General features: G+C 42.8%; 2 protein-coding genes across 7 annotated transcripts in view; one reads left to right on the top strand and one right to left on the bottom strand.

Annotated features, from left to right (window-relative positions):
* The window catches only part of LOC127030712 (translocating chain-associated membrane protein 1-like 1), a 51,314-nt gene extending 28,207 nt beyond the window's left edge, over positions 1-23,107 (bottom strand). The window contains exons 1-3 of one of the 2 annotated variants that reach the window (XM_050917436.1): positions 22,863-22,961; positions 19,436-19,517; positions 358-418 (exon numbers count right to left, since the gene is read on the bottom strand). In XM_050917436.1, coding sequence (XP_050773393.1) covers positions 358-418; positions 19,436-19,498 — 124 coding nt within the window. In that variant the 5' untranslated portion in view covers positions 19,499-19,517; positions 22,863-22,961. Of the gene's footprint in view, positions 1-357; positions 419-19,435; positions 19,518-22,862 lie in introns of both variants that reach the window. The other variant, XM_050917435.1, reaches the window with a different exon arrangement.
* A 324-nt stretch (positions 23,108-23,431) lies between these two features.
* The window catches only part of ZMYND8 (zinc finger MYND-type containing 8), a 133,801-nt gene continuing 130,388 nt past the window's right edge, over positions 23,432-26,844 (top strand). For 2 of the 5 annotated variants that reach the window (XM_050917267.1, XM_050917263.1), the window contains exon 1: positions 23,432-23,604. In XM_050917267.1, the coding sequence (XP_050773224.1) occupies positions 23,596-23,604 (9 nt within the window). In that variant the 5' untranslated portion in view covers positions 23,432-23,595. Of the gene's footprint in view, positions 23,609-23,649; positions 24,428-26,844 lie in introns of those variants that run through there. The other 3 variants (XM_050917264.1, XM_050917265.1, XM_050917271.1) reach the window with 3 other exon arrangements.

The following is a 26,844-nucleotide window of genomic DNA, read 5'->3' as shown; positions in this document are numbered from 1 at the left end:
GGAAACCACGTTCAGAGTTACAAAATATTCTACCTGGTATGAAAAGCACTAAGTTATAAAAAGAAAGTGGAAGGCATACCATGCCTAATCAAGTCAAGCTTTGGTGCAATAGCAATATTAACTATAGCCAAAAAATCAAAGTGGTAATTGCTTATCACTAGTGAAGACCTGGGAGCTTAAGTGTTATAATGGTGAGAACATTAGAAATTCCCAAGACAAACAGAAATAAGAAAGATTCTCTGATATACAAGTGAAATGAAATAGAGATAAGACCATTATTATTTATAAATGGAGAACTTTTTATAAACGGGTTGTTACGCTATATAGAAATAGATAGTGGATTTGTTTTATTCTTACCAGTGGTGTAGGTAACGTTGTACTGCACAGTAATAAAGATGATGACATACTTGGCTGTGACCTGAAATTTAAAAGAGAGAGAGAGAGGGAAAAAATTAGAGAAATTGGCTACATTAATATTCGAAGTTTTAAACACACATTAAACTACAAGCATAGTAATTCCAGAGCCCCTAAACACTCCTTTTCAGATGAAGTCTATGAAGAAGAATATGAAATCAATTAAAATCAATTTTGAGGGAACACGGTTAGTTTAATGGAAACAGTTATTACTATTTAAATATATTTATGAAGCAGAAACCCTTAACATATAAAGTGAAAGTAACTGGAACTTGGCAAAGAAAGTGGGGATGGGTCCCACTCAGCCAGTCTTGGTTAAAGACTATACTACATGCTGATAGTTGATACCATCCACCATTGATGATTTCACACACCCACATCCACTTTTCAAATAAATCATTTAACATGTGTCTATGCTGCATGGAGCTATGACTTTACTTCTGTGCCAGTGGTCAGACTAGATCATCATGATAGACTTTAATGCCAGAAGGTACTATGGGTCTATTTTAGCTTACGGCTCAATGTCATCCTTCTCACACCACTTTACAAAATATTTTAAATGTTGTTTTCAGCACAGAACAGAGTGTACAGAAATTAAAATGACTTTCATTTTCTCAAAAAGTAAAAAAGATTCTTTAAATCCTATTTAACATTAGTCAAATGAGTAAGTCGAGCAGACTTTTAAAACTAGATTTTTATACCATGCCCATCACTGCAGCATCCAAGTACCTAGGCCTCCCATAGCAAACAGATCTATCTGAATGTATGCATTCAAATTTCCAGGACATAAAGCCAGAGATGGGTACTCAGGAATCACTTGTAAATTTTCACGAGAGAGAAGCTCACACGCTGTTGTAACATGCACAAAGTGTAATGCACTGTACACTCTCTTTTAAACTGACCAGCCTTGGAAAGATTTATAAGGAAATATGAGTCATATCAGAAAAAGCTTTTCCCCAGGGTATTATGAAATCTCTAATTTCTATTAACATGGATATAAGGATGCACGGAAATATGTAATTATGTAAAATATACACAAACTCAACTAGCATTGAGGAAGCTGAAGTGGCATAACAAATTTCTTAAAAAGTAAACATCCAAATTTAACTAATGGGTCACAAACTGCACATCAATCCCTTGTATGAATAATTAAGTTATACTGTTTGGGGTACATACATGTGAACCTCCTATACCAGAAGGCCTATAACGTCAAGGAATTCTCTTTTAAAAACAGTTCTCAATGGGGAAAATGAGTTCTGTCTTTTTTGCTTGTGACATGACAGCTTGACTTGTCTCCCTGTTGTGGGAAAGACAGCCAAGTGTCTGCTCCCAAGACAAGAAAGAATATATTGCCATGTAGATGCAAGTGGCAACAATACCAAACGAAAAGGGAAGAGGCTAGTAGAGCCCTCCCATGCCCCTTAGCTAGGGTGACCAGACGTCCCGATTTTATTAGGGACAGTCCCGACTTTGCGGTAGTTTTCTTATATAGGCTCCTATTACCTCCTAGCCCCGTCCCAATTTTTCATATTTGCTGTCTGGTCACCCTACCCTAAGCGAGCCAGGCTTGGGCCATGACCAAAACACCATCTGTTCCAAATCACCATATAGGCAGCCACACTGTAATTCCCAGAGGGTGGTACCTCCCCTCCACCCTCAGCAACACCAGGAGGCAGCTCCTTTACAGCCAGAGTGAATACTAAGGATGTCAGAAGTTCTGACATTTGCATGTGGTTCTCTGGGATTGGCATACTGACTGTTGGGTGGGAGAGAAGTCTGGGCACTGGGCTGGAAGCAGTGTGATGGTGCTGATGTGGCTCATCTTTCACAACCCCAACTGTAGAAGCATAACTTATGGAGGCACTAGTTATAACCCCCTAGTTAAGGCCCTTCATTATTGGCATTTACCAATTTCCCCCAAAAAATTCCTTGGTTTTTGGAAAAAACAACATTTGGGTTTTACCAATTTTCACCCAAATGTTGGCCTTTTCAGAACCCAAGATAAAAACAATTTTTTAAACAGGGAAAGCAGATAAGTTGCGCTGAATGGATAGCAAATCAGGAAGGATCTCTGTCTGGCAGAGGGTGTCAGTATTTCAGGCTGCAGCCTTCCATTTCTCTGTGGATTTTGGCCCTCCAGTTTGCCCTCACCCCTCATTTGCTTTCTCTGCTTAGTGGTAGCATGAGATGAATAGGGAGCCTATTCCCAGCAGCAAAGATCCCAGGCTTGCAGGGAATGGAAGGCTGCATTCTGCGAGTACTGCCCCACTACTGGACAGATCCCCCTGCGGCCTCATTTGCTTCCTCAGTACAGAGGGAATAAAGAAGGCAGGGAGCCAGGTCTCAGCAGTCAAGACACCTCTGACCACTGCAGGGTGGGGGGAGGCTTCTTTAACTGCCACTTGGCCTTCATTTTCAGTTTTTACCAATTTTTCCCCAGGTTTTACAAGTTTTTAAATAAAACCCAATAAATTCCTGGGAAATAATTAAAAACCAATAACAAAGAGCCTTATCCATAGTTAAGGGTGTTAAGTTTTGCACTTAATGCAGGGATTCAGCCTTTTAGGTATGAGTATAAGAGATATAGCTTATCCTTCCCAAAGTTATAGCAGAGTGGAATCCACAAAGCAACTTAGGTTCCTGACTTCAATGGAAGTTAGGATCCTAAGTTGCTTTGTGCGTTCAACTCTTAAGGCGTATCTACACTTTGAAGTACTACAGTGTGTGACAAAGTTCCTCCTCTGCCTTGCTGGGTTCTGCACTTTCTGGCCAATTTGCTCACCTCAGAGGTTCATGGCAGTCCTCAGTTTGGCTCCTTCTGTTCGTAGCACTAACCTGCCATTCACTTGGCTAACCTCATCACTGGCCAGCACTGGGAAAAAGAGAACAATCCCTGCAGTCTCTGCTGGCCCACTTAATGGGTTGGGGGACAGGCCAGAGAACTTCCCCTCTGGTGGCACCCACAGTCCAGATCAACTCCTCTTATAACAAATAGGGAGTTGAGGGGATGGGGGGGGGAGACCGGGGCACACCCTCTACTCCAGGTTCCAGCCCAGGGCGCTGTAGATTGCAGCTGTCTATAGGGTCCCCTGTAACAGCTGTGTGACAGCTATAACTCCCTGGCCTACTTCCCCACAGCCTCCTCCAAACACCTTCTTTATCCTCACCACAGGACCTTCCTCCTGATGTCTGGTAATGCTTGTACTTTGCAGTCCCCCAGCAATACACCTACTCACACTCAGGCCATGTCTACATCTAAAATTTTGCAGCGCTGGTTGTTACAGCTGTATTAGTACAGCTGTATAGGGCCAGCGCTGCAGAGTGGCCACACTTACAGCAACCAGCGCTGCAAGTGGTGTTAGATGTGGCCACACTGCAGCGCTGTTGGGCGGCTTCAAGGGGGGTTCGGGGAACGCGAGAGCAAACCGGGAAAGGAGACCAGCTTCGCCGCGGTTTGCTCTCGCGTTCCCCGAACCACCCTGCAAACCGCAGGGAAGGAGACCTGCTTGTTCGGGGAACGCGAGAGCAAACCGCGGCGAAGCTGGTCTCCTTTCCCGGTTTGCTCTCGCGTTCCCCGAACCACCCTGCAAACCGCAGGGAAGGAGACCTGCTTGCTCGGGGGTTCGGGGAACGAGAGAGCAAAACGGGAAAGGAGACCAGCTTCACCGCGGTTTGCTCTCGCGTTCCCCGAACCACCCTGCAAACCGCAGGGAAGGAGACCTGCTTGTTCGGGGGTTCGGGGAACGAGAGAGCAAACCGGGAAAGGAGACCAGCTTCGCCGCGGTTTGCTCTCGCGTTCCCCGAACCACCCTGCAAACCGCAGGGAAGGAGACCTGCTTGCTCGGGGTTCGGGGAACGCGAGAGCAAACCGGGGAAGGAGACCAGCTTCGCCGCGGTTTGCTCTCGCGTTCCCCGAACCACCCTGCAAACCGCAGGGAAGGAGACCTGCTTGCTCGGGGTTCGGGGAACGAGAGAGCAAACCGGGAAAGGAGACCAGCTTCGCCGCGGTTTGCTCTCGCGTTCCCGGAACCACCCAGCAAACCTCAGGGAAGGAGACCTGCTTGATCGGGATTCGGGGAACGCGAGAGCAAGCCGGGGAAGGAGACCAGCTTGATTACCAGAGGCTTCCTCAGGTATGCTGGGATACCTGCTTATTCCACGGAGGTCAAGAAAAGCGCTGGTAAGTGTCTATACTTGATTACCAGCGCTGGATCACCAGCGCTGGATCCTCTACACCCGAGACAAAACGGGAGTACGGCCAGCGCTGCAAACAGGGAGTTGCAGCGCTGGTGGTGCCCTGCAGATGTGTACACCTCCTAAGTTGCAGCGCTGTAACTCCCTCACCAGCGCTGCAACTTTCTGATGTTACCTTACCCAGGGAAAAGAGCCCTGCTTAACCTGTGGCTAATATATCTGCCTTCTATCACTCTCCTGTAGCCAGGGCTGGCTTCAGGCACCAGCATAGGAAGCAGGTGCTTGGGGTGGCCAATTCAAAGGGGCGGCACTCCGTCCGGTATTAGGGCAACATGTCCAGGTCTTCGGCAGCAGGTCCCTCATCCCATCTATTCCTCTTTGAGCCACCTCCAAATTGGCACCAAAGTGGAAGAAAGGGAGGACCCATCGCTGAAGTGCCACCAAAGAAGCGGAGCGATTAAACTGCTGCCAAAGTGCCACCACTAGTCTTTTTTTTTTTTTTGCCGGCAGAAAAGCTGGAGTTGGCCCTGCCTGTAGCCATCTGGCCTGACCCTGTCACAAGTGGCGCTACTATAGCACGTCAGTAAAGACATTACCTATGCCAACAGGAGGACTTCTCTGCTCAGCGTAGGTAATCCACCTCCCCAAGAGGCGGTAGCTAGGTCCCATCAACCTACTGCTGTCTAAGCCAGAGGTTAGGTCAGTTTAACTGCATTGCTCAGAGGTGTGGATTTTTCACATCCCTGAGTGACAGAGTTATAGTGATCTAATTTCTTAATGTAGACCAGGCCTTGATCTTTTTGTACAGAAAAAAAATTGTCTGAGAACGTAATAATAATAATTGGAGATATCCCAATCTCCTAGAACTGGAAGGGACCTCGAAAGGTCATCGAGTCCAGTCCCCTGCCTTCACTAGCAGGACCAATTTTTGCCCCAGATCCCTAAGTGGCCCCCTCAAAGACTGAACTCACAACCCTGGGTTTAGCAGGCCAATACTCAAACCACTGAGCTATACAAGTAAATTGGTTAGAATTAAAGTTTTCAAATTGGTCCCTTAAGAAATTTAGTACTATCTGCCAAACTATTCCACACCCACAGCCTCTGCAGAATGATTTAATTGCAGGTACTGTCTATCTACACTAACAACTGTTCAGTAATGAAATTTTGGGTAGATCTAGTGAACTGTGTAGTTTTTTAAAGGATTTAGGATTAGCAGTCATTTTTTCCTTGTTTGTAACTGGAAGTTTTTTCCTTCAATAGAAACTGAAGAATAGTGTTCTTGAGAAAGCCTCAGAGAATTTACCTCTTTCAAAATGGCTGCCATCTCATACTGTCCGCAGAAGGGACTGAGGCCACAGGCTTTCCTTAGTAAAGATGTCAACTGACTATTTATCTACTCTTTTTTGCCTTCTGACTTCTTAAGAGAATTCTATCTTCTCTGAATGTAACCTGTCTTCAGTCTTTGCACTTCAGGCAAGAGATTGTCTTTTTCTTTCTTTGCAGCACACCCCACACAATAGGACTGCCATCCTCCTAATTTGAACCTTCATAATATAAATATTTACTACTGTTAAGTGCAGCCAGTGTCCTCAGCTCCATTACGAACAAATGGTGATGGAAGGTATAAGTTTCTCTGAAGGAGATTTTATGTGCCGGTCTATGTTGAAGGATAAAACTTTTGGTTATAAAGAATATTGGCAAAAAAGGAGAAAAACAAACAAAAAACCTCCACACTTTAATTTTAAAAGTTTCTTTTAAAAAAACAAAAACAAAACAACTTGCTGCACCATATCTACACAAACAGGCGGGGTAGGAGCAGGAAACTGGGGTGTGCACACAGGGAAGTGTAATGAAGGATGTTGACAGCAGGAGTGAATGAGGAAAGAAAAGAATGGTTACTTACCCTACGGAAATTGTGGGTTTTTGAGACATAGTTCATATGGATCCCACTGAAAGTGTCCATGTGCCTAGTGTGTGAGATCAGATATTTTTCAATAGCAATGTCTGTCAAGGCCACACATGCAGCCTGTGCATCCCCAGACTCCTGTATGAGGGCATAAAAGCCTGCAACCCTCCTTCAGTTCCTTTATAATTCAAAGTCCATGTTGCATAGAACTTCAAAAAGCAGGAATAAAGGGAGGAGTCATGGGGGCCACATTGTTTTGTTTTTTGAGATGTAGTCAAACAAAAACCCATCACACAGTTACCACAGAGAAGTAACTTCATTCTTCTTTTTGTGTCAGTTTGGATCCCACAGTAGGTGACTGGTAAGCAGTATCCCCCCCGGATGCTAGAAATGAGGAGTGACAGTGACATCAGTCAAATAATAATTGGAGTTGTTCCAAATCTGGCATCAGACAACAACTGTATCAAGGGCTTAATGACAAGTCAGTGGGCTATTCCCTGTTGCTGCTTCACATATCTTAGATATTGGTATATTTCTGAAGCAGGCTGAAGATGATGCAAGTGCCATGGAGCAGTCTGCTCCAAAATTTGATGAAGAATATCAATATGTTGAATGCAAGACTAAAGTACAACTGTATTGGCACATAACCTGCTGATATTGCTGCAAGATGAATTCTGCAAGAACTAAATGCTTACAGTTGAGGATCTGTGGTATGAGAGTCTCAACTGGGTCCAGGTTATGTCAGCCTATCAATATGAAGAACCATTTCCATTTGAAGTAGTTTTTCCTACTAGTGGCTTTCTGCTCAGTATATGGTTTCCTTGCACTTGTCGAGAAGAGTCTTTGTCAGCCACGCTCATCCAGGCTGCCAGCTCAATAACTGCAGATGTGAGTGCAATATCTGGCCGTGGTTCTGTGAAAACATGTCCAGGCAAATAAGAAGATAGATGGGGGACCAAACTGACACGTGCAAGAAATCTGATCACCACAATTGCCTCAGCCAACAGGAAGCTGTCAGAATCAGTATGGTTTTGTCCCATCTGATTTTAGATATCTTGGAGGATCAGGAAAATCAAAGTCGTATAGGAAGGTTGGAGATCGTTGTTACAGAAAGGCATCTGGTAACTATCCTGGGCTTGTGCCTCCTCTGGAACAAATCTATTGAGGGAATTTCCCATTGGCACAATATTGGCTCTATGATGGATGTCTGCAGCGAGTGCTCATGGTTGGTTGCCACGTGCCTGCTTGGGAAGCATGCCAGATTGTTGATAGTACCTGGAAGATGTAAGGCCAGTGAGGCTACCCTATGGTGACATCAGGGCCATGATTTGAAGGCTTCCTGGCACAGAAGGGATGATCATGCATCTCTCTGCTTATTGATGTAATGTATTGTGGACATGTGGTCTGTCAACTTCTGCACCATAGACCCCTTCAGGACAGAGAGCAATGCAGGACAGACAATCAGATGGCCCTGCGCTTCAGAACATTCAAATACAGTTTCAAATCATCCTGGGACTAGATGCCCTTCATCTGTAGATGGTCCAGGTGGGCACCCCAACCTGCCCCAATGCACCTGTGAGGAGAGTCACAGAAGAAGGTCAACCACAAGATAACCCTATTTCATAAATTCTTTGGGTCCAGCCACCAAGCAAATTCTTACAGGACCTGGGGTGGAACCCTGGACTCATTTGACCACATGATGCTTGGACCGGGAATACACAGATTTCAGGCAACAAGAGGGAACTGACGGAGGGTTGGCATTGCCCCATCCTTTATGCCCATGTACGAGAACATGAGGTGACACGAAGGCATTTTTGCAGCCAGGATAGACATTGCTTTCCAAAAATATCCAGTCACCCATGCCTGAGATTCCATGTGCACCTTAAGCGGGATTCACACTGACAGCTACTTAGAGAAGAACTGAAATGTACAACTCTGGTTTCTTACTGTTTCTCTGGTGACACAAAGCAGCTGTAAACCCCGTTTAAACTAGCACTTATGCTCTGGCAGCCTGGCACTGCCCCAGAGTGGCGCAAAGCACTCACAGTGTACTGGTGAATCTAGCCCTAAAAAGAAAGTTGATACTATATATCTTCAAATCATTAAGAGAGTCACACTGTAGTATTTTCTTTAGGTTTCTTTTTTAGTATTCACCTACAATTTTTTTTAAGAGCTTTAAAGTTTTAAAAAATCCTAGACAAAAACTGTAAAAGTATATGTCAAGATATGCAAATATGTTCTTAGAGCACCAAACAATATTAATTCTTACATGCAGTGACACCACTATGGAAAAAAAGTGTCTTTAGAAATCAGTATAATCTAATCTAGGACCACAAACACTAGAATGCATTACAGTACTCGTAAAAGAATTCCTCATCATTACCGGTAAACATTAAGATTGTTTACATGCCTGAATTGTGTGTTTCCGTGCCTTACGTTTGGATTTCTTTTAAGTTTAAACTTACCACGGAATTTGTGGGCTTGTAATTATCTCAAAAATAAGCATTACAACATGCCTGTTACGGTTTTGCCCTGAATTAAGAGATATTGTTAAAACAGAGTTAAGGTTGAGAGTGCATGTTTGTCTCAGAATTATTCATTTAGATTTATAATGAAAGAGGACTCTCGACGTGTCTCCAGGATCATTTTAGAAAGATACAGTGCACAAGCCTTCCCAAATTAAAAAAAGCAGCAGCCAACAAAAACTATCAAGTCAATCAACACAGTGATACTATCCTGCTACATCCAACAAGTGGCCAATGGACTTTGACTTCATGTACAAGCAGGAATCTAACCCAGTAGAGCTCACCCCAGCCTTCCAGTACAAGAGGCCTCAGAATAAGAGCTGCTTTGACAGTGAAAAAATATCAGGTGTCAGTCATCTAGAAGTTTGCAGTCCCACACTGCAAACAGTCAGTTCAAGGTTGGAAAATCCACAATGGAGACAGTTTTCATATGAAGGTACAAAAATATTAAGCATCTCCTGCTGCACAGGAATGAGACTTAGGGCACTGTCCAAGAAATAGAGGGATTTCAAGGAAGGGGCTTCCTGAACTGAGGTGGGGTGATTGATGGGATGTGTATCCTGATTCTGACCTTTGCACTAAGAACGTGAAGAGAAAGGGTTACTCTTCATTGCTTATACAATCACAGCTGGATCACCAGGGACATTTTTCTGACATTGGCTGGTCAGGGAAGAGCATATTTAGACATACAAGATTTTTTCAAAAGATGAGGTAGGGACATTCTTCCTTTACTGGCATACTCACATTGATGGCTTGAAATGCCAGTAGTGATTCCAGTGGACCCGGCCCATCCTTTGTTTCCCTGGCTCACTAAATCTTACACTGGACACCCAAACAGCAGCAGGATGATTGCTGAATGTGCAAAGGATACTGACAATGCCTCATAACTAAGCTGGATCTCAGCCAGACAAATATTTTTGTGTATTACACATTTGTGAAAGCAAAGGAGGAAACATTCCCGGAAGGATGGAGGAGTGAAATGGAAAGTATTTTGAACAGCCAGACATAAGGGCAGTTACAAGAGCCTACAAAGGAGCTGGACGGCTCAGGAAGGCCTTAAAAGAGTGTGCCATGATATTGTAGTGGGCCATAGTATAGCAGCATAGTGTGCTGCATTTGCGTACTTTGTATATTTGGCTTCAATGGCGATATTTATAAATTCCTGCTGTGAATCTGGTGAGAGGGGAGTAGTGTTTTGGTGTATGTCATTTCTGTTTGGAGACACCAATAAAAATACTGTTTATTTTTAAAAAAAGATTAAGTGCAAAACAAACAGTAAACTCAAATAAAACCTTTATTACACGTATTAAAGCAAAGTGGTAATCAGAAGTCAATAGATAGATAGTCACAGTTTTTATTTTCAACGGGCATTCAGTAAAAGGGGTAAAATTATGTCAGAGCCTTTGTGGGGGGGCATGGGATGTGTGTATTGTCCTGTGTGTATAGAGTAGCAGATGGAGTGCACATGCTGATAGGGAGGAGGATTTGGGCATTTTGCTCCAGATTACTGTGCAACAGCTGTGTTTGGTACTTGAACAGAATCAAAATATTTCTTGGAATATTTCTCTGGTGCACCTCTCGGTCCTTCTGGTTGTCTTCAAGCATGCAGTCCTTCCAATCCTGACACTTTTGCTCGGTCTTGATAATGCGATCTGTCCAATGCCTATTCTCCCCATCAGCAACACATGAGGACTGGTTAGGGTCAGGATCAGAGCATCTCCTAGAAAATTTCTCTTTTGTCCTCTGGAACAATCTCAATGACATCATCTATGTACAGTTCAACAAATTCTCCACAAGGAAAGAAGAGCTGTGGCCACTGCCTAGTTCTGCAAGCTAAAGAAAAGTGAGCCCCCTGAGCAATGAACACTTCCTCGACACAGCATGATTTGTTTTGTTGGACTGGGAAAAATCAGACTTAAAACCAAATCACTGTCCTCTGCAATGTTTATATTACATGTGTACTGTACAAATTATGCTTAAAAAGCAGGTATTTCAATTGGACAGTCACCGATTGCTTTTTATCCTCAGGTATCAGCGTTGGTATCTTTCTGTTCATTTGCAATGATTTGATATATGGTGTTTTAATAATAAAATTTCAGCCATCTTGGTGTCAAAACGTTGGCTACTAAGTTATTAATTAAAAAAAACAACTGGTTATTGTAAAAGCCAATTCCTTTGCTCTCTGACTGTGCTAATGGCTGTCACTTTGAAAGGGTAGAAGAGGGCCTAGGAGGTTTTGGGCACCATGAAAGGGGATGTGGGGGGTAAGAGAAGAGCCATGCGTTTAAAAAAAAAATGCAATAAATACACCTAAGCTTTTTCCTTCCTACACAGGCTCACCTGGAATTGTCAGGGTCTGGTCCCTTTCTAGCTGTACAATGAAGAGCTGGTCATTCTCTGAAGGGTCTGCATGCTCTTTCCCATTCCCCTTCTTGCTGTGCCCTGCAGGGGTTTCCTCCTCTGGATCTTGAAGTGTGTCTACTGTCGCTTTTGGGGTGATGGTGGTGTCTCTGCCAGATGTGGAATACAGCTCAATGTAGAACTGGCAGATCTGTGGAGAGGTCTATGCCACCTATACAATGGGACTCATTTTAGAAGTGGCAGATCTATGGGTGGACACAATTTTTTGTGCCTCTCCCTTGCCTTGAGTACACCTGGTGAAGGTCCTTCACCCGGCATTGCTTCTTTCCCTGTGTAGCCCAGGGCTTGCTTCCCCTCTTCAATGTCTGCATGCAAATCCTTATTCCTCTGGTTGCCCTGCAGCTGGACTTCTACGGCCCCGTCTCCCTGCATGTAAAGAAGATTCAGGACCTTCTTTTCCTGAACCAGGCAGGAGAATGAGATTTAAGTGATGCTCTATCTTTGCACTAAGCCATGCTCTCTGTTCAAAAAAGGTGGGCTACTGGGTATGCTTGCAAACGTAAGAGACCAGGAAAAACGGTATTTCCAAAACACACTGGGAATGTTAAAGCGGTCAGGTTTCTGGTCATTGGGACTCCAGGGCAGCAAGTTCAAAATTGTTACTGGTGTGGTCACTGTCGCAGACAGAGGGCACTGTGGGACTACTGCAGGGGAACTGCTAACTGATACAGGCAATGCAGTATCCACACTGGCATTCTGTCAGTAGAATTTACGTCTGCTGAGGACTTGTCATTTGCAGAAGTGGTTTTATTTGGTCAACAGAAAGGCTGGATTTTGTCAATTTACATCAAATTTGGGTGTAGATGCATGCCTACCTGTGGCAAAAAAGGCAGCTTCTGTTGAGAAAAACTTAGATCAGGACAAAAACTGTCTTTTTGTGGTTTAGGATACTCCAAGGCACTCTTAATGCAGAATAAAAATGACCACGTGTAGAGTAGATATTGCACTTTAATTTCACACTAATTTCTCTAAATGTCCCATGTAGACAAACCCTTAGTAACAATTCCTAAATATACATAAAATACTTCTGAATATTAGGATGTTTTTTTCACTTGATAAATAATCATCAACTTTCTATAAAGGATTTCTAACTTAACCGGAAAATAAGTCATCAGCAGCTACTTTCAAAAATACAGATTAATCAGGAACTCTTTTTGAGTTTCTTTGCTACACTTGGTTATAAAGCTATTGAGTATGTTAATACTTCAAAATTCTCAACACCAACTTCTTTCATCAATAAAGATGCAGCACTGACTGGATCCAGATAGATTCCAAGGCCAGAAGGGACCATTGTGATCATCTAGTCTTCCCTTCTGTGTAACAAAGGCCTTTGAACTTCCCCAAAATTATTCCTAGAGCATATCTTTCAGAAAAACATCCAGTCTTGATTTTAAACTTGACAGTGAGAGAGTCCAAGACAACCCTTGGTAAACTGTTCCATTGGTTAATTTCCCTGCTAGACTGAAGAGCCCACTATCAAATATGTGTTAGACTTACAGACTGTAATCAAGTCACCCCTTAACCTTCTCTTTGAAATAGACTCAAGGAGCTCCATCTATCACTATAAGGCATGTTTTCTAATCCTTTAATCATTCTTGTGGCCCTTCTCGGAGCCCTCTCCAGTTTACCAACATCCTTCTTGAATTGTTGACAACAGAAATGGACACCGTATTCCAGCAGCAGTAACATCCTCTGTGCCAAATATAGAAGCAAAATAGCCTCTCTACTCCTACATGAAAATTCCCTGTTTATGCATTCCAGGATGGCACTAGATCTTTTGGCCACAGCATTTCACCAGGCACTTATGTGCAGCTGATTATTGACTACAACCACCACTATGACATTTTTAGAGTCACAGCTTCCCAGGATAGCGTTCCCCATGATGGAAGTATGGCCTACATTCTTTATTCCTAGATGTATACCTTTACTTTTAGCCATATTAAAATGCATATTAGTTGTTTGTTCCCAGTTTACCAAGCAATCTAGATTGCTCTGAATCAGTGACTTGTTCTCTTCATTATTTACAACTCCCCACAATTTTGGGGTCATCCGCAAATTTTATCACTAATAATTTTATATTTTCTTCTAGATCATTGACAAATATCATAGGGCCAAGAACCAATCCGCGTGGGATGCTACTAAAAACAAAACCACTTGATAATGATTTCCCATTTACAATTATATTTTGAGACCCATGAGTTAGCCAATTTTTAACTGCCATGTTAATTTTATATTGTTTTGGGTTTTTTTATATCAAAATGTCACTCAGTACCAAATCAAGCACCTTACAGAAGTCAAACTATATTACATCAAACACTGTTACCTTTAATCAACCAAACTTATAATCTCATAAAAAAGCTATCAAGTTAGTCTGACAGGATCTATTTGTCTTAAACTCTTGCTGATTTGCATTAATTACCCTCCTTTAATTCTTTATTAATCGTTCCTTACATGGGCTGCTCCAATATCTTGCCCTGGATAATGTCAGGCTGACAGGCTCATAATTATATGGGTCATTCCATTTACCCTTTTTAAGAACTGGCACATTCTTCCAATCTTCTGGAACTTTCCCAATGCTCTAAGACTTATTGGAAAAAAAATGAACCTTAACAGTCCAGTGAGCTCCTCAGCCAGCTCTTTTAAAACTCTTGGATCCAAGTTATCTGGACATCCTGATTTTAAAAAAATGTCTAACATTAGCAGATTTTGTTTAACATCTGCCAGAGTTACTCATGGAATAGAAAGAGTATATCATCACCATATGATGAGACTATATCATCTGTTTTTCCCCCTAAAATACATAAAAATATTTGAGTGCTTGGTTTTTCTACATTATTATTGATAATTCTGTCATTTCCAAGTAGTAATTCTATAACTAGTAATCCATCTAGAATCCTAGAATTATACCCTGTTTTAGTGGAAAGGACCGTAACCTACGTGAGAAGTGGAAAATGTGGACAAACCAAAACAAAGTATTTGCTGAAGTTCTCATGATCATTCCAATCCAGCAGAAAAGGGAAGATAATACAGTTGCAGTAAGAAATCTTAGCTAAAGAAGAAGAGCTTGATAGAGTACTGTTCTGATGTTTAAGAGAACTATCCTTTGACATTGAGTGAAAAGTTTTTCAAGTCTATGGCAAGAACTCCTCTCCTTAACGGTATATTTAGAACAGGATTTAGACAATAAAGCATGTATGTGCAGCTGGAGTTAAGGCTAACCTAGAGTTAAGGTTACCTAATACTTCCATTATAAGACCTTATTTTCAATTTAAGCTTTCATCCAGGCATTTCCCATATCAGTCCTCTGCTCCACATTAACTTTTTTAAACAACAACAAAAATTATTTATGCAAAAATATTCAAGAGTTTTTCAGGATGAGGTAAGGGAAAAATATGTTGTATCCATGTTTAAAAATTCTTATGACTGTTTTCCTGAGAAGCTCTAGCACCTCTATGCTTTGAAGCAGAGACTTAACATTTGGCAATTGGACAAGACATCACATTATTGTCAAGGATTGCCTTTTGTTATCATCAAAATCCACCCAAATATGGCCAAGTTAAAAGCCTCAGAAAAGTCAGTTTTCTCACATGTTCAATATAGGCTTCTTAGTTTGACGGATAAATTCTCCAAAGATTCTGACTGCACTGGGCATGCTCCAGCACAAGACTCCAGAGGCTATGCAAGACTTCCCCTGCAGTTGCTTCTCCTGATTGCCAGGGACTGCTGACAGAGGCATAGTCAAGCTTCAGAGGTATGTACTGGGGCAGAGGCTGAAGGGGTACAAAGGATGGAGAGGGAAAGAAGGGTCTATAGCAGGGGTGAGGAACCTTTTTTCTAGCGGGGTCACTGACCCACAGGGGAAAAAAAAATTCAGTCATGGGCCACACACAGCCCCGCAGGGCAGCACAGAGCTTACCCTAGGCTCCACAGTGGGGCCAGAAATGAGGGGTACAGGGTGCAGGAGGGGGCTCTGGGCTGGGGCCCAGGGGTTTGTAGTGAGCTCATGGTTGGGGCATGGGGTTGGGGTGGGGGCTCTGGGAGAGAGTTGAGGTGCACGAAGGGGCTCATGGATGGGGCAGGAGGTTCAGGGTGAGAGTGCAGGGTCTGGGAGCAGGTTGGGGTGTGGGAGGGGGCTCAGGGCGGGTGCTGGGGTGAAGGAGGTGGTAAAGGGTGCCGGTTCTGGCCAACCGCCACTTATCTCAGGTGGCTCCCAGTCAGCGGCGCAGTAGGGTTAAGGCAGACTCCCTCCTGCCCTGGCCCTGTACCACTCCCGGAAGCTGCCACAATGTGGCCAGGCAGCTCTGCACAGTGTGTGCTGCCCATGCCTGGAGGCACTGCCCCCGCGGCTCCCATTGGCCATGGTTCCCGGCCAATGGGAGCTGTGGGGGTCGTGCCTGTGGGCATAGGTAGGCACACGCGAACTCGGAGTTTTCCTGATCACCCCTTCCCCTAGAGGCCGCAAGGGCAGTTGACCAACTGGCCTGGCACCCTAGCTTCCCCCCGCAGTGAGGCTAGCCAGTGCTCACGTCTCCAGGCCCATGGGGGGGGGGGGTGTGCCAAGGCTCAGGGCTTTCGGCCCCCGGTGTGGAGACTTGCCGCAGGCCAGATTAAATTAAGCAGGGGGCTGGATCTGGCCCGTGAGCCAGAAGTTATCCACCCCTCTTCTATAGTCACCAGAGAACACTGTTTTCCAGAGCCTGGAATAGACCCACAATTCTTGAGTCTCAACATTCCTGTGCTGTCTAGCAAACAGTTGTGAAATCCACTGGCAAAGTGTGTATTTCATTCCCCGGCAGGGGCTGGTTCACAGAGGATAAACAGCCTTTTACTGCCACCAGTTATGCTATTAGCTCAAGTGTCAGAGATGTGCGCTGTGGATCTAAAGGTTTCTATTTTGCTGATGACTCATGTGGAGGGGCAGAGGCCATTACATTCAAAACCACCGTATTAAAAGAAAATTAGGGTTGCAAAATCAAGCACTCAGATGTTATGAAATGTCAGAATTAAGGCTGCTTCTGCAATGCATTATGATAATCTTTAATTACAGTATCATATACTATTTTTTCTCCACAGGATCCCTGCCTCACTCAGTACACAAGATGGGCAGTACTCAGGGAATGACTCCAGCTTATGTAGTAAATAAGACTTGTCTATGGGACCCCTGCCTCATTTGCTGCACAAAATGAAAGATGCACTGTGAGACAAGGAACTGTAGGAAGACAAAGGATGGCCTCATGGTTATGACAACTGAACGACACTGCGAATAATTAGATTTTATCCCTGTCTCTACCACAAAGTCTTATAGGATGCTGAGCTAGCCATTTAATTAGTGGCCCTCTGAAAAGTTTTTGTTCGTGTGTTCCTTATTTTATTAGTGCCCAACTTGAGAAACCTGGGGTTAGATTTACCACAGGGCACTCACAATTGCAACTGAAGTCAAAGGTAAATGTACACTGAACATATCAAGTGCTATAAAAATGCTAAGGACTCTGAAAAATACCAGGCCCTAGGTATCTCAGGTTGGACACCCAAAATTGACACTTAAGACCTTCGTCTCTTTGTGCCTCAGTTCCCCATCCACACGTCAAAAGATATGTTATGAAGATAAGTTTATGGTGCTGAGTGCTTCATGATCAGTACCACAGAAAAACCCACGAGGAAATCAATAGTTCTGTATTGAGTGCAGGGTTTGCCTGCTGTGCAGTAAATATGGCATGGAAGACATACACCAAATAATGAGAACAAAGAGAAATACTGAATAGGTAACCATTCAGCAAGCACTGTCCACACTGTGCAATGAACGAGGAAACTGTCTTATTTAAAAAAATAGTACATGGTCATGTAATTTAAGATTGTATCATAATATATATGTACATTGTCTGAGCAACCTTAATTCTGGCATTTTCCAACTTGAGTGCTTGACTTTGCATCCTTACTATTTTTAACATAGGTTTTACATGGGATGTAATAGAGAAATATGCTCTTAATTTTCCTGTAAAAGTGCTGGATGTGAACATGAGTTTTAACTCTGACGGAAGAAAATTTGGTACACTCAGTATGTTGCAAATCCTTTAGTTTGAAGGCATCCAAGTTCTACAACTACAGTCTTAATGCCTTAGCTTTGACAGACCATGCAGATGACAATACTTCTCTTTGCAGCATTAATATAATATTAGCTTTACAAAATGGCCCTCCATTCCTTCAAAAGATAGGAAAGAGGAAGCACAAATATCCAAAACCTGAGTTACTATAAACGACAGTCAGGACTCTGCCAAAAAATTCTCAAGCAGGTCAAACTAACAGTTTTCTAAAAAACTCATATTTCCTTCTCATTAGCAGGATGGATTTCACATCTTCAACAGTTATTTGAATCAATTAAAGGTAAATATAAAATGTAATGAGGCAAGAAACAAATGGGCCTTTCACAGTTATCCTGCAATAAACATTTCAGCAGCCTAATCTACTATTACATAAGAAGCATGCAGCTTGATAAGTTTCCTTGAGAATGCAAATACTAGTACACATTTTACTTTTGCAGCAACCACAATACAATGATTGGAAATTTCCAGAGGCAGGTATAAATATGCAGGCCAGAATCAGTCTGGAGATAACGAGGTTAGTTCAATCAGGGAGGATGAGGCCCTCCTCTAGGAGTTGAGGTGTGAACACCAAGGGAGGAGAAACTGCTTTTGTAGTTGGCTAGCCATTCACAGTCTTTGTTTAATCCTGAGCTGATGCTGTCAAATTTGCAAATGAACTGAAGCTCAGCAGTTTCTCTCTGAAGTCTGGTCCTGAAATTTTTTTGCTGTAGGATGGCTACCTTTACATCTGCTATTGTGTGACCAGGAAGGTTGAAGTGTTCTACAGGTTTGTGTATATTGCCATCCCTCATATCTGACTTGTGTCCATTTATCCTTTTACGTAGGGACTGTCCAGTTTGGCCGATGTACATAGCAGAGGGGCATTGCTGGCACATGATGACGTATATGACATTGGTGGACATGCAGGTGAATGAACCGGTGATGTTGTAGCTGATCTGGTTAGGTCCTGTGATGGTGTTGCTGGTGTAAATATATGGACAGAGTTGGCATCAAGATTTGTTGCATGGATTGGTTCCTGAGTTACAGGACCAGTGGTACCGCTATGGGCACCCTCATGGCCCTACAATATGCCAACATTTTTATGGCTGACCTGGAACAACACTTCCTCAGCTCTTGTTCACTCACGCCTCTTCTCTACCTACGCTACATTGATGACATCTTCATCATCTGGACCCATGGGAAGGAGACTCTGGAAAAATTCCATCACAATTTCAACAGCTTCCACCCTACCATCAACCTCAGCCTGGACAAACCTACATGGGAGGTCCACTTCCCAGACACTACAGTACAAATAAGTGATGGTCACGTTAACACCACTCTATACTGAAAACCCACCGACCGCTATGCCTACTTTCATGCCTCCAGCTTCCATCCCGAACACACCACACGATCCATCTTCTACAGCCAAACACTAAGGTACAATCGCATTTGTTCCAACTCCTCAGACAGAGACCAACACCTACAAGATCTTCACCAAGCATTCTCAAAACTACAATACCCACACGAGGATATAAGGAAACAAATCAACAGAGCCAGACATGTACTCAGAAGCCTCCTGATGCAAGACAAGCCCAAGAAAGAAACCAACAGAACTCCACTGGCCATCACCTACAGTCCTCAGCTTAAACCTCTCCAACACATCATCAGTGATCTACAACCCATCCTGGACAATGATCCCTCGCTTTCACAGACCTTGGGAGGCAGGCCAGTCCTCATCCACAGACAACCAACCAACCTTAAGCATATTCTCACAGCAACCACACACCGCACCATAGCAACTCTAACTCAGGAACCAATCCATGCAACACACCTCAATGCCAACTCTGTCCACATATACACCAGCAACACCATCACGGGAGCTAACCAGATCAGACCTGCATGTCCACCAATGTCATATACGTCATCATGTGCCAGCAATGCCCCTCTGCTATGTACATCGGCCAAACTGGGCAGTCCCTACGTAAAAAGATAAATGGACACAAGTCAGATATGAGGGATGGCAATATACACAAACCTGTAGGAGAACACTTCAACCATCCTGGTCACACAATAGCAGATGTAAAGGTAGCCATCCTACCTTGGTGTTCACAGCTCAGCTGCTAGAAGAGGGCCTCATCCTCCCTGACTGAGCTAACCTCATTATCTCCAGACTGATTCTGGCCTGTATATTTATACCTGCCTCTGGAAAGTTCCATTACATGCATCTGATGAAGTGGGTATTCACCCATGAAAGCTTACGCTCCAATACATCTGTTAGTCTATAAGGTGCAATAGAACTCTTTGTTGCTTTTTACAGATCCAGACTAACACGGCTACCTCTCTGATCCTTATAAAACACAATCATTGTATTAAGTAACACATGTCGATCAAGCAACGAGAGATTAGACTAACTCACACTTCCAGTTCTGTCATTAATATTTAAGGTTTATTTGTTTTTTTTTTAAAGTCAATCAATGGGCTTTAAATAAGTGCCATACAATCTATTTCTGCTCTATATGTTATTGGAGAGACTGAAGACAGTAGTTATTTTTCATGGCATTTGAAGATATATGCAAAATTCAGAGACCATAACAGGAAATACTGCCTGTAAAACAAAAACAAAACAAAACAAAACCAAAACGCTTTCTAAAGACACCTATGCAGGGAGATCCCTGGGGAAGCAGCACAAGTATGAGAAGGAATTTGAGGAAACTGAATTGAGGAAATGTTGTTGATTTAATTCTGCAGTGCCTATCTTCAAAGTCAGGAAGATGACACTACTGTTCTACAATAAGAATGCTATCTTCTGAATTATAAGGGCTAGAAACTTAAGCTTTAATTTTAAATTAAATTAGTAAATTGTTAGCATATATTTTCTTACTCATCAGGGCAGGTTCTCACTTTCCAGGATGAATAGATTTTTCAAACAACGATCTCATCAACAACCATTGAGGTATAAGCACCATCAGAACAATCAAGTGACCCGGATCTGAAACCTTCAGATCTTTCATGACATTGACAAGCACAGCCCACTCCAAATGAAGGCCAGAGTGGATCTTATAATAATGTTTGCTCATAGTCATTAGGAACCAAGTAGTTACAGGTTTCTCAATCAACTTTCCCAAAAGTTGCATTGCTACGTAAAAGTTATCTTGCTACATAGGATCATTGTATCTTTGCCTATTTTGTATAATTTGAACTGACGGCAATACCACTATTCTGCATCAGACAGGAGGACATATCAGAAAATATTGTTCACTGAATGCAGTTGATTATTCCCAGCACAAACTACACTTAGAGCTGGTCTACACTTAGAGGTTTTGTATTGGTATAGCTAGGTCAGTCAGGGGTGTGATATTTTATTGATATAGTTAAAACTGGTTTAACCTCACGACTGATGCAATTATACTGGTGAAGAAGTGCTTGTACTGCTTATTCTGCTTCTTGTATAGGAATAAGCTACATCAGTATAACTGTGTCAATGCTACAAGATCTGTAAACTTTTGTGTTTACACAAGACTTTATTGCATTTGAACAAGTAAGGACTTACAAGCACAATTTCACAAACTGTGGTTTACTTTTTGGCTGATAAAAAAAAAGTCTATTTAAAACTGGTACTTAAGACTAAAAAACCCAAACAAAAAACTCCTCTCCCCTCTCTCCCACACCTTGATCCCAGAGCTTTAATTTATGTGATCTAGAATTCTAACTTTTGACCAATACATCCACTTTATCTCATATTACTGGGATTCACATTAAAAATAAAAAAACATTAGTCCTCATAGAGGAATCCAAGTTTGTCATCTTAACTGTCCTTCTCTTTCCCCACCTCCAGTCTCCTGTTGTAAGTACTGATTCTCCACAACTGCACTTTCTATCCCAGCATTCAAGTTCTGCATCATATATCCCCTTCAATTTGTACCACTTCTGATGCAGCAGACTACAGTATCACCCAACTCAGCACCTGTCATTCCTTTAGAGGGATATTATTTGATTATCAGGACTCCATTCTCCACCCTCTTCCATCATAATAATGCCCTGAAGTCTACAGGACTAGCACAGCAGTAAAGAAGAACAAACCCTTAAAGATAATATTACTTAGCAGTATAAAGTACCTTTCAACCAAGTACTTCAAAGTGTTTTCTCATCTTTAAGTAGTTTTATTTTAAATCCTGCTCAAGTGATGAGTAATGTTGAGATTGTTTCAGTTAAGATACTTACCACCTCTCCCAGACATCAGTTGTCACAGCTTGGAAAACCATGTGTCCCTCCACAGTCCTACCAACTCCCCTTCTCATCTATCTCCATAAAACCCCAAACAAAAGGCAAACAATCTGCCTTATCATTGGGTTCATTGGGTAGTCCCATTCTTGAGAGAGGCAGTAAAATCAAACTAATCATCTTCTAGACTGACACAAATGTACACATACAGCATCATGACACAACAATTTTATTCCAGAGAACAAAGCCTAGAAGATTCAACCAAGGCACCAAAAAGAAGCTGATGAAAGGGTGACACCTTCGTTTAATTAGGAAATCTAACTTTATTAACAGAACTTTAAAATACATAAGAGAGGAGGGATTTGGAGACAAGTCTAAGGCTGTGTCTACACTAGCATTTTTCCTCAGATTCCTCATCATTGGTAGACCTGAGTCAGTGAGAGCAACAGAAGCAGCAAAAATAGAGGTGGACTGCCACTTGCATTTTAACTGCAATGTCATCCAACCCTGCTCAGAACAGGTCAAGACAATATGGTGGTTAAAACACCAGTGTCCACATGGAGCTCTGTCTACAATAGCACCCTTATTCTTGTTTCCACCACTGGAAAGTGTTAAAGTAAAAGGACAAACCAAGCCTAAGAGAAAGGGCAGATTTGGCTCCAGGAAGATAGATGGGAATGAGGGGCTTGTTGGGAAGGAATACGGGTGAAGCAGATGCGAAAGGAGGTGTGTGGCAATGGGGATCCAGGAGGGCAGGGCGAGGACTAGGGGAGGAGAGTCAGATGCAATTAGGGCGTATGATATGGGGTCTGGCAGATGGAGCAGAAGAGAACAAGCGAGCATGGAGGGTCCGCGAGGGGGGCGACAGCAATGACAGTGAGGCAGCCTGCCCCACTGTGTGGGAGATAAGAGCCGGGGTGTGTCACAATGTGAGGCGCTGGAGAAGCAGGGACATGACCACTAGCGAGAGAGGGTAGGGAGGAGGCTCGGTCGCTGCCCGGAGAACTGCAGGGCTGGGGCAGCTCGGAAGTGCCGGCACGGCTCGACTGGAGCGGGTATTCTCCGCTCGGCAGCCGCAGGCAAAGCCCCCAACCCCCGTACCTCGAACATAAGCCCCAGCAGGAGGCCCATAGCTAGGCAGGACACGGCGTCCGCATGGTTCTGGATCACGAATTCATGGCTTAGCACGGGCGGGCTCTTGTTCTTCCTCCGGAGCCCCATGGTGCTAGTAGCCCCCAAGGGCCTAGGCAGTGGTCCGGGTCCAGAACACGGATGATACCTCTTTCTCAACACCCTCCCCACCTCCCGCACAGTAAACACCGCTGTCCCCCAATTACCCGCCCACAAGCCGGACTCAGCCAGTCACAGTCCAGGAGATCTAGGATTGACAGCCTTGCCGGTAAATCGCTGTGCCACCTGGAGGTGTGGCTTCCAGGGAGAGCGGGTCAAAACACGCCGTTAGATTCTCGGAACGGCTGTCGGGATTGAGTGATACTGACTCCAGCTAATGAAATGAGTCAGAGGGCGGGACCTCTGTGACTCCACCTGCAGTGGGTGGGGCTTACAGAAGACAACTAAGAGGACCCTTCAGGGGGGTTGGAGCGGTCTTTCAAGGTTACCTCCCTTTTCCTGGTGGGGCTCTGAGTGCGCGTGCGCGCCGCTTCTTGTATTGGTGTGGCTGCGGCAGGCCGCAGCGCGGTCTGCTTCACCTCAGTGCTAGCAGCCGGTGACTCCATGGAGGCGACAGGTCCCAGTAGGCACCGCTCCATCCTGATCCCTATGTTGGGGTGCCCCTTCTGGAGCTGACAGACCCATCCCAGTGGGAGGCGGCTCCATGGAGAAGGCAGGTTTCAACATGCACTGAGCTATCGAAATCGCAGCCGGGTCGGGCCACCTCAGAGGTTGGGTGGCTCTCGGACTGCGTGACACTCATGAGCTGAGTAGCCTAGGTCTCTTCCTTACCGTGGGAGATGCCTCCCACGCCGAGCCGAGCTCAGGTTCCCGAACAGCCATGTTCTATCTTAAAACAAGCAGCACCGCAGCCCTTACAAAGATACAACAGCTTTTTCCAGCAGGCAGCTCTTCTTGGCTGGGCTGGGAGGCTGGGCTTCCATCGCTGGTGCTGTTGCTGACACTCAGGCAGACATGGTTGAAAAATGGGGCAGCAGGGTGTCTGAATTGTGAAACTCTTATTTTTCTCAAATTTGAGGAGGAACTTTCATTGAGATGTCAGGATTTTTTTTTTTCCAACTAGTCAAAAATTCGTTGAAACTTTGAAGAGTTTTCATGGGCTGTGGTTTTGGACAATAACTCAGAGAACGTTCTGGAACTTCCCATACTCAACTAAGGAAAATCATTGTCAATTGACTTAGGAAGCAAACTACGGAGTCTTGAAAGGGCATCCTAGAGAAAGGCCTGAGTGAAGGATACTTCATCAGTATTGTGAAAGTATTCAGATGACAGGGAAATAAAAAATTTGGTCCCATCCTATAACCAAATCCATGTTGGTGGAGCCTTTCAGTGCATGCTGAACTTGAACTGACTTCAGTGAACCTGTGGGTAGGTGCAAGGCTCCACCCATGTGAATCCAATTGTGAAATTAAGTGGGGAGTGAAAATTTTCAAATAAGTGTTTGTAGAGGAGAGAATCTCTTCAGCAGTCTTAAAGTTAGTATCATTTTTCCATTGTTACTTATCAAATGTTGCATACATTCAAATTAATATGAAAGTACTTATTTTGGATCCCTGAAATGCCTTCTTACTAAAACTGAGTAATATTCCTGTGAATAGTCCCCTACATTTTTAAATAAATTCAGTTTGGACATGTTCATGCCCCATTTTTGGTCCGTGTCTAAGTTTCAGGCATATGTAGCCAGAGAAACTGAATTTTATATTTACACTCACAGGTATGCACTTCACAAATACTTGTATGTTCATTTGTTTGGGAAACAGAAACATGTTGCTTGTCCCAACTAACCACAATCAGGTACTCTCAGTGATCTGTTTATAAATCATGATCACTTTACAGTGAAAAAATTTGCAAACTTGTATTACCAGTTCTTGTAATTTAATCACAAGTCTTGTGATATTTGATGTTTTTTCTTAAAGACCCAGGTCCTTCAGGTGTAGGAATCTCAGGTTTCATGGAGGGTTTTTTTTAAGCATCTATGATTGTAGAGGAAAAAGTTGGAAAAGGTGAACCTCAATGGCTCAAACAAAGAAAGCAAATAAAAAGACCTAACATCTATTAAATAACAATATTAAAAATGATTTAAGTTAAAGTCATTAAATGGGGGAGTGTCTAAATTATGATTTTTTTGAGCACTTGAGACTGGGAGTATTTAATATATCTGAAGAAAATGATCCACTTGCAGGTTTTCTGCAAATGGAAGAAGAGGCTGAACTTTTGCAATATATTAATTATAAATTATTGGTTCAACTAAACTGAATACAGTAACTGTTTTAAAGTGTCTTGTGAAAGTAATTAGATTTTAGCATCAAAAGCAACTAGTAGATTGGCTTAAAAATAAAGTTCTTGTTTCTGGGTCTGAGCAGAGATGAGGTTGCTATTATTGCCATAGTAAGCAGAATGAGCATAGTCTTTCTGAGACACTTTTACTTGATATAATAGCAATTGGTCGTATTCTGCTATGAGTAAGCAGAAAGGACTAATACTGAAATTGTTCTGATCTAGAAAAACAATCAGTGACATTTTCCTGTGGTAAATTATGTTATGGGATTCTGTATACTTTCTGTCATTGGATCTAGTTTACAAATAAAAAGATGGATTTTTCTAACTGCCAAGTACTGCAAATTTAGCATAAGATCTAAATATTCATTTACATACAACACTCTCTGCCCCGGCATTATCCCTATTAATAAAGAATGCATTAGCAGAATTTAACTGACAATTTTCTATTCTGTCTCAAGCATCATCTAACATATATATTGCTCTTTATTAGTTGTATTGGTTCTAAAAAGAAAAACAGGACAATAAACCTGTATTTTTCTTTAATGTATGTGCTGATATTTGACAGACAAAGGAATCAGATAATTAAGGAGGAGATGTTTTTGCCAGTAAGGCCCTTCTGCTTCAGCACGCTCAAATCTGTACACTAGCACAAAGGCCGATTGATTTCACTGGGTCCTGTGCCAGCTCAGGGTTTATCCTGACAGAATTTTTTCCAGTATTGTAGCCTAACTTTTCTGACCATCTTCACATGTGAACAACCTTGTATTTAATTTAAGCCATGCAGAACTACAGTGTTACTGTTAACATTTACAGTTATCTTTTATTATCAGAGACATTGTGCAATCAAATATAAGAAAACTATATGAAACTGATATTCTTCATTCATCTTAATATCCTGCACCTAACAGTTTTCCTCATACTTGTGAATGAGAACTGGCATAAGCCCAAAACCTGCAAACACTTAATCACACATGTAACCATTCACATGAGCAGCAATACTGAGCTCTATTGGAGTATTTATGTGGGGGTTAACTTACACATGTCTACAAGAATTTGTAGAATAGGGCTCTAGATTTTTCTTCCTAATATCTATCTGTACTGGTAAATGTTAATTCTATGCTTGAGGAATAAGATCCTATTTAACATTTCTCAAGTAACATTTTCAAAGACAATTATACAGTTAAAACTACATGTATCATCACTTTTTAAAAAAGGGAGAGTGTTTTTAAAAAGGGAGAGTGTTTTTTAAGTTAGTTTATATGTGGCCCAAGATTTTAATGACATAGACCCCAATCCCACAAGCAAATCCTCACGGGACTTGGACAAACGTTCAGTCACATGGATCCAGTTTCAGGAAGTAGGGCAAAAAAATTTACAGAGGGGACAGAGAGATGTAAAATTAATGTTTAGACTCAGGACAGTTTCCAGTGGAGTCCCCATTTCTCAACTCAGCATGACAATTGGTCCCCCTATTGATAGTTTCAGTAGAGGCCTAAAATGGAATTGGTATTGAAAATGAACAACCTCATATGCATTTACAGAGGTTACAAGTGGATTAGTGGTAGTGCAAGGTTTCCTCCCTTCCCTCAGTATGTCTTAATCGTGAAATGCA

Source organism: Gopherus flavomarginatus, chromosome 11 (genome assembly GCF_025201925.1).
Source record: "Gopherus flavomarginatus isolate rGopFla2 chromosome 11, rGopFla2.mat.asm, whole genome shotgun sequence".
Classification (NCBI taxonomy): domain Eukaryota; kingdom Metazoa; phylum Chordata; order Testudines; family Testudinidae; genus Gopherus; species Gopherus flavomarginatus.
This window is presented reverse-complemented; position numbering and strand designations above follow the sequence as displayed.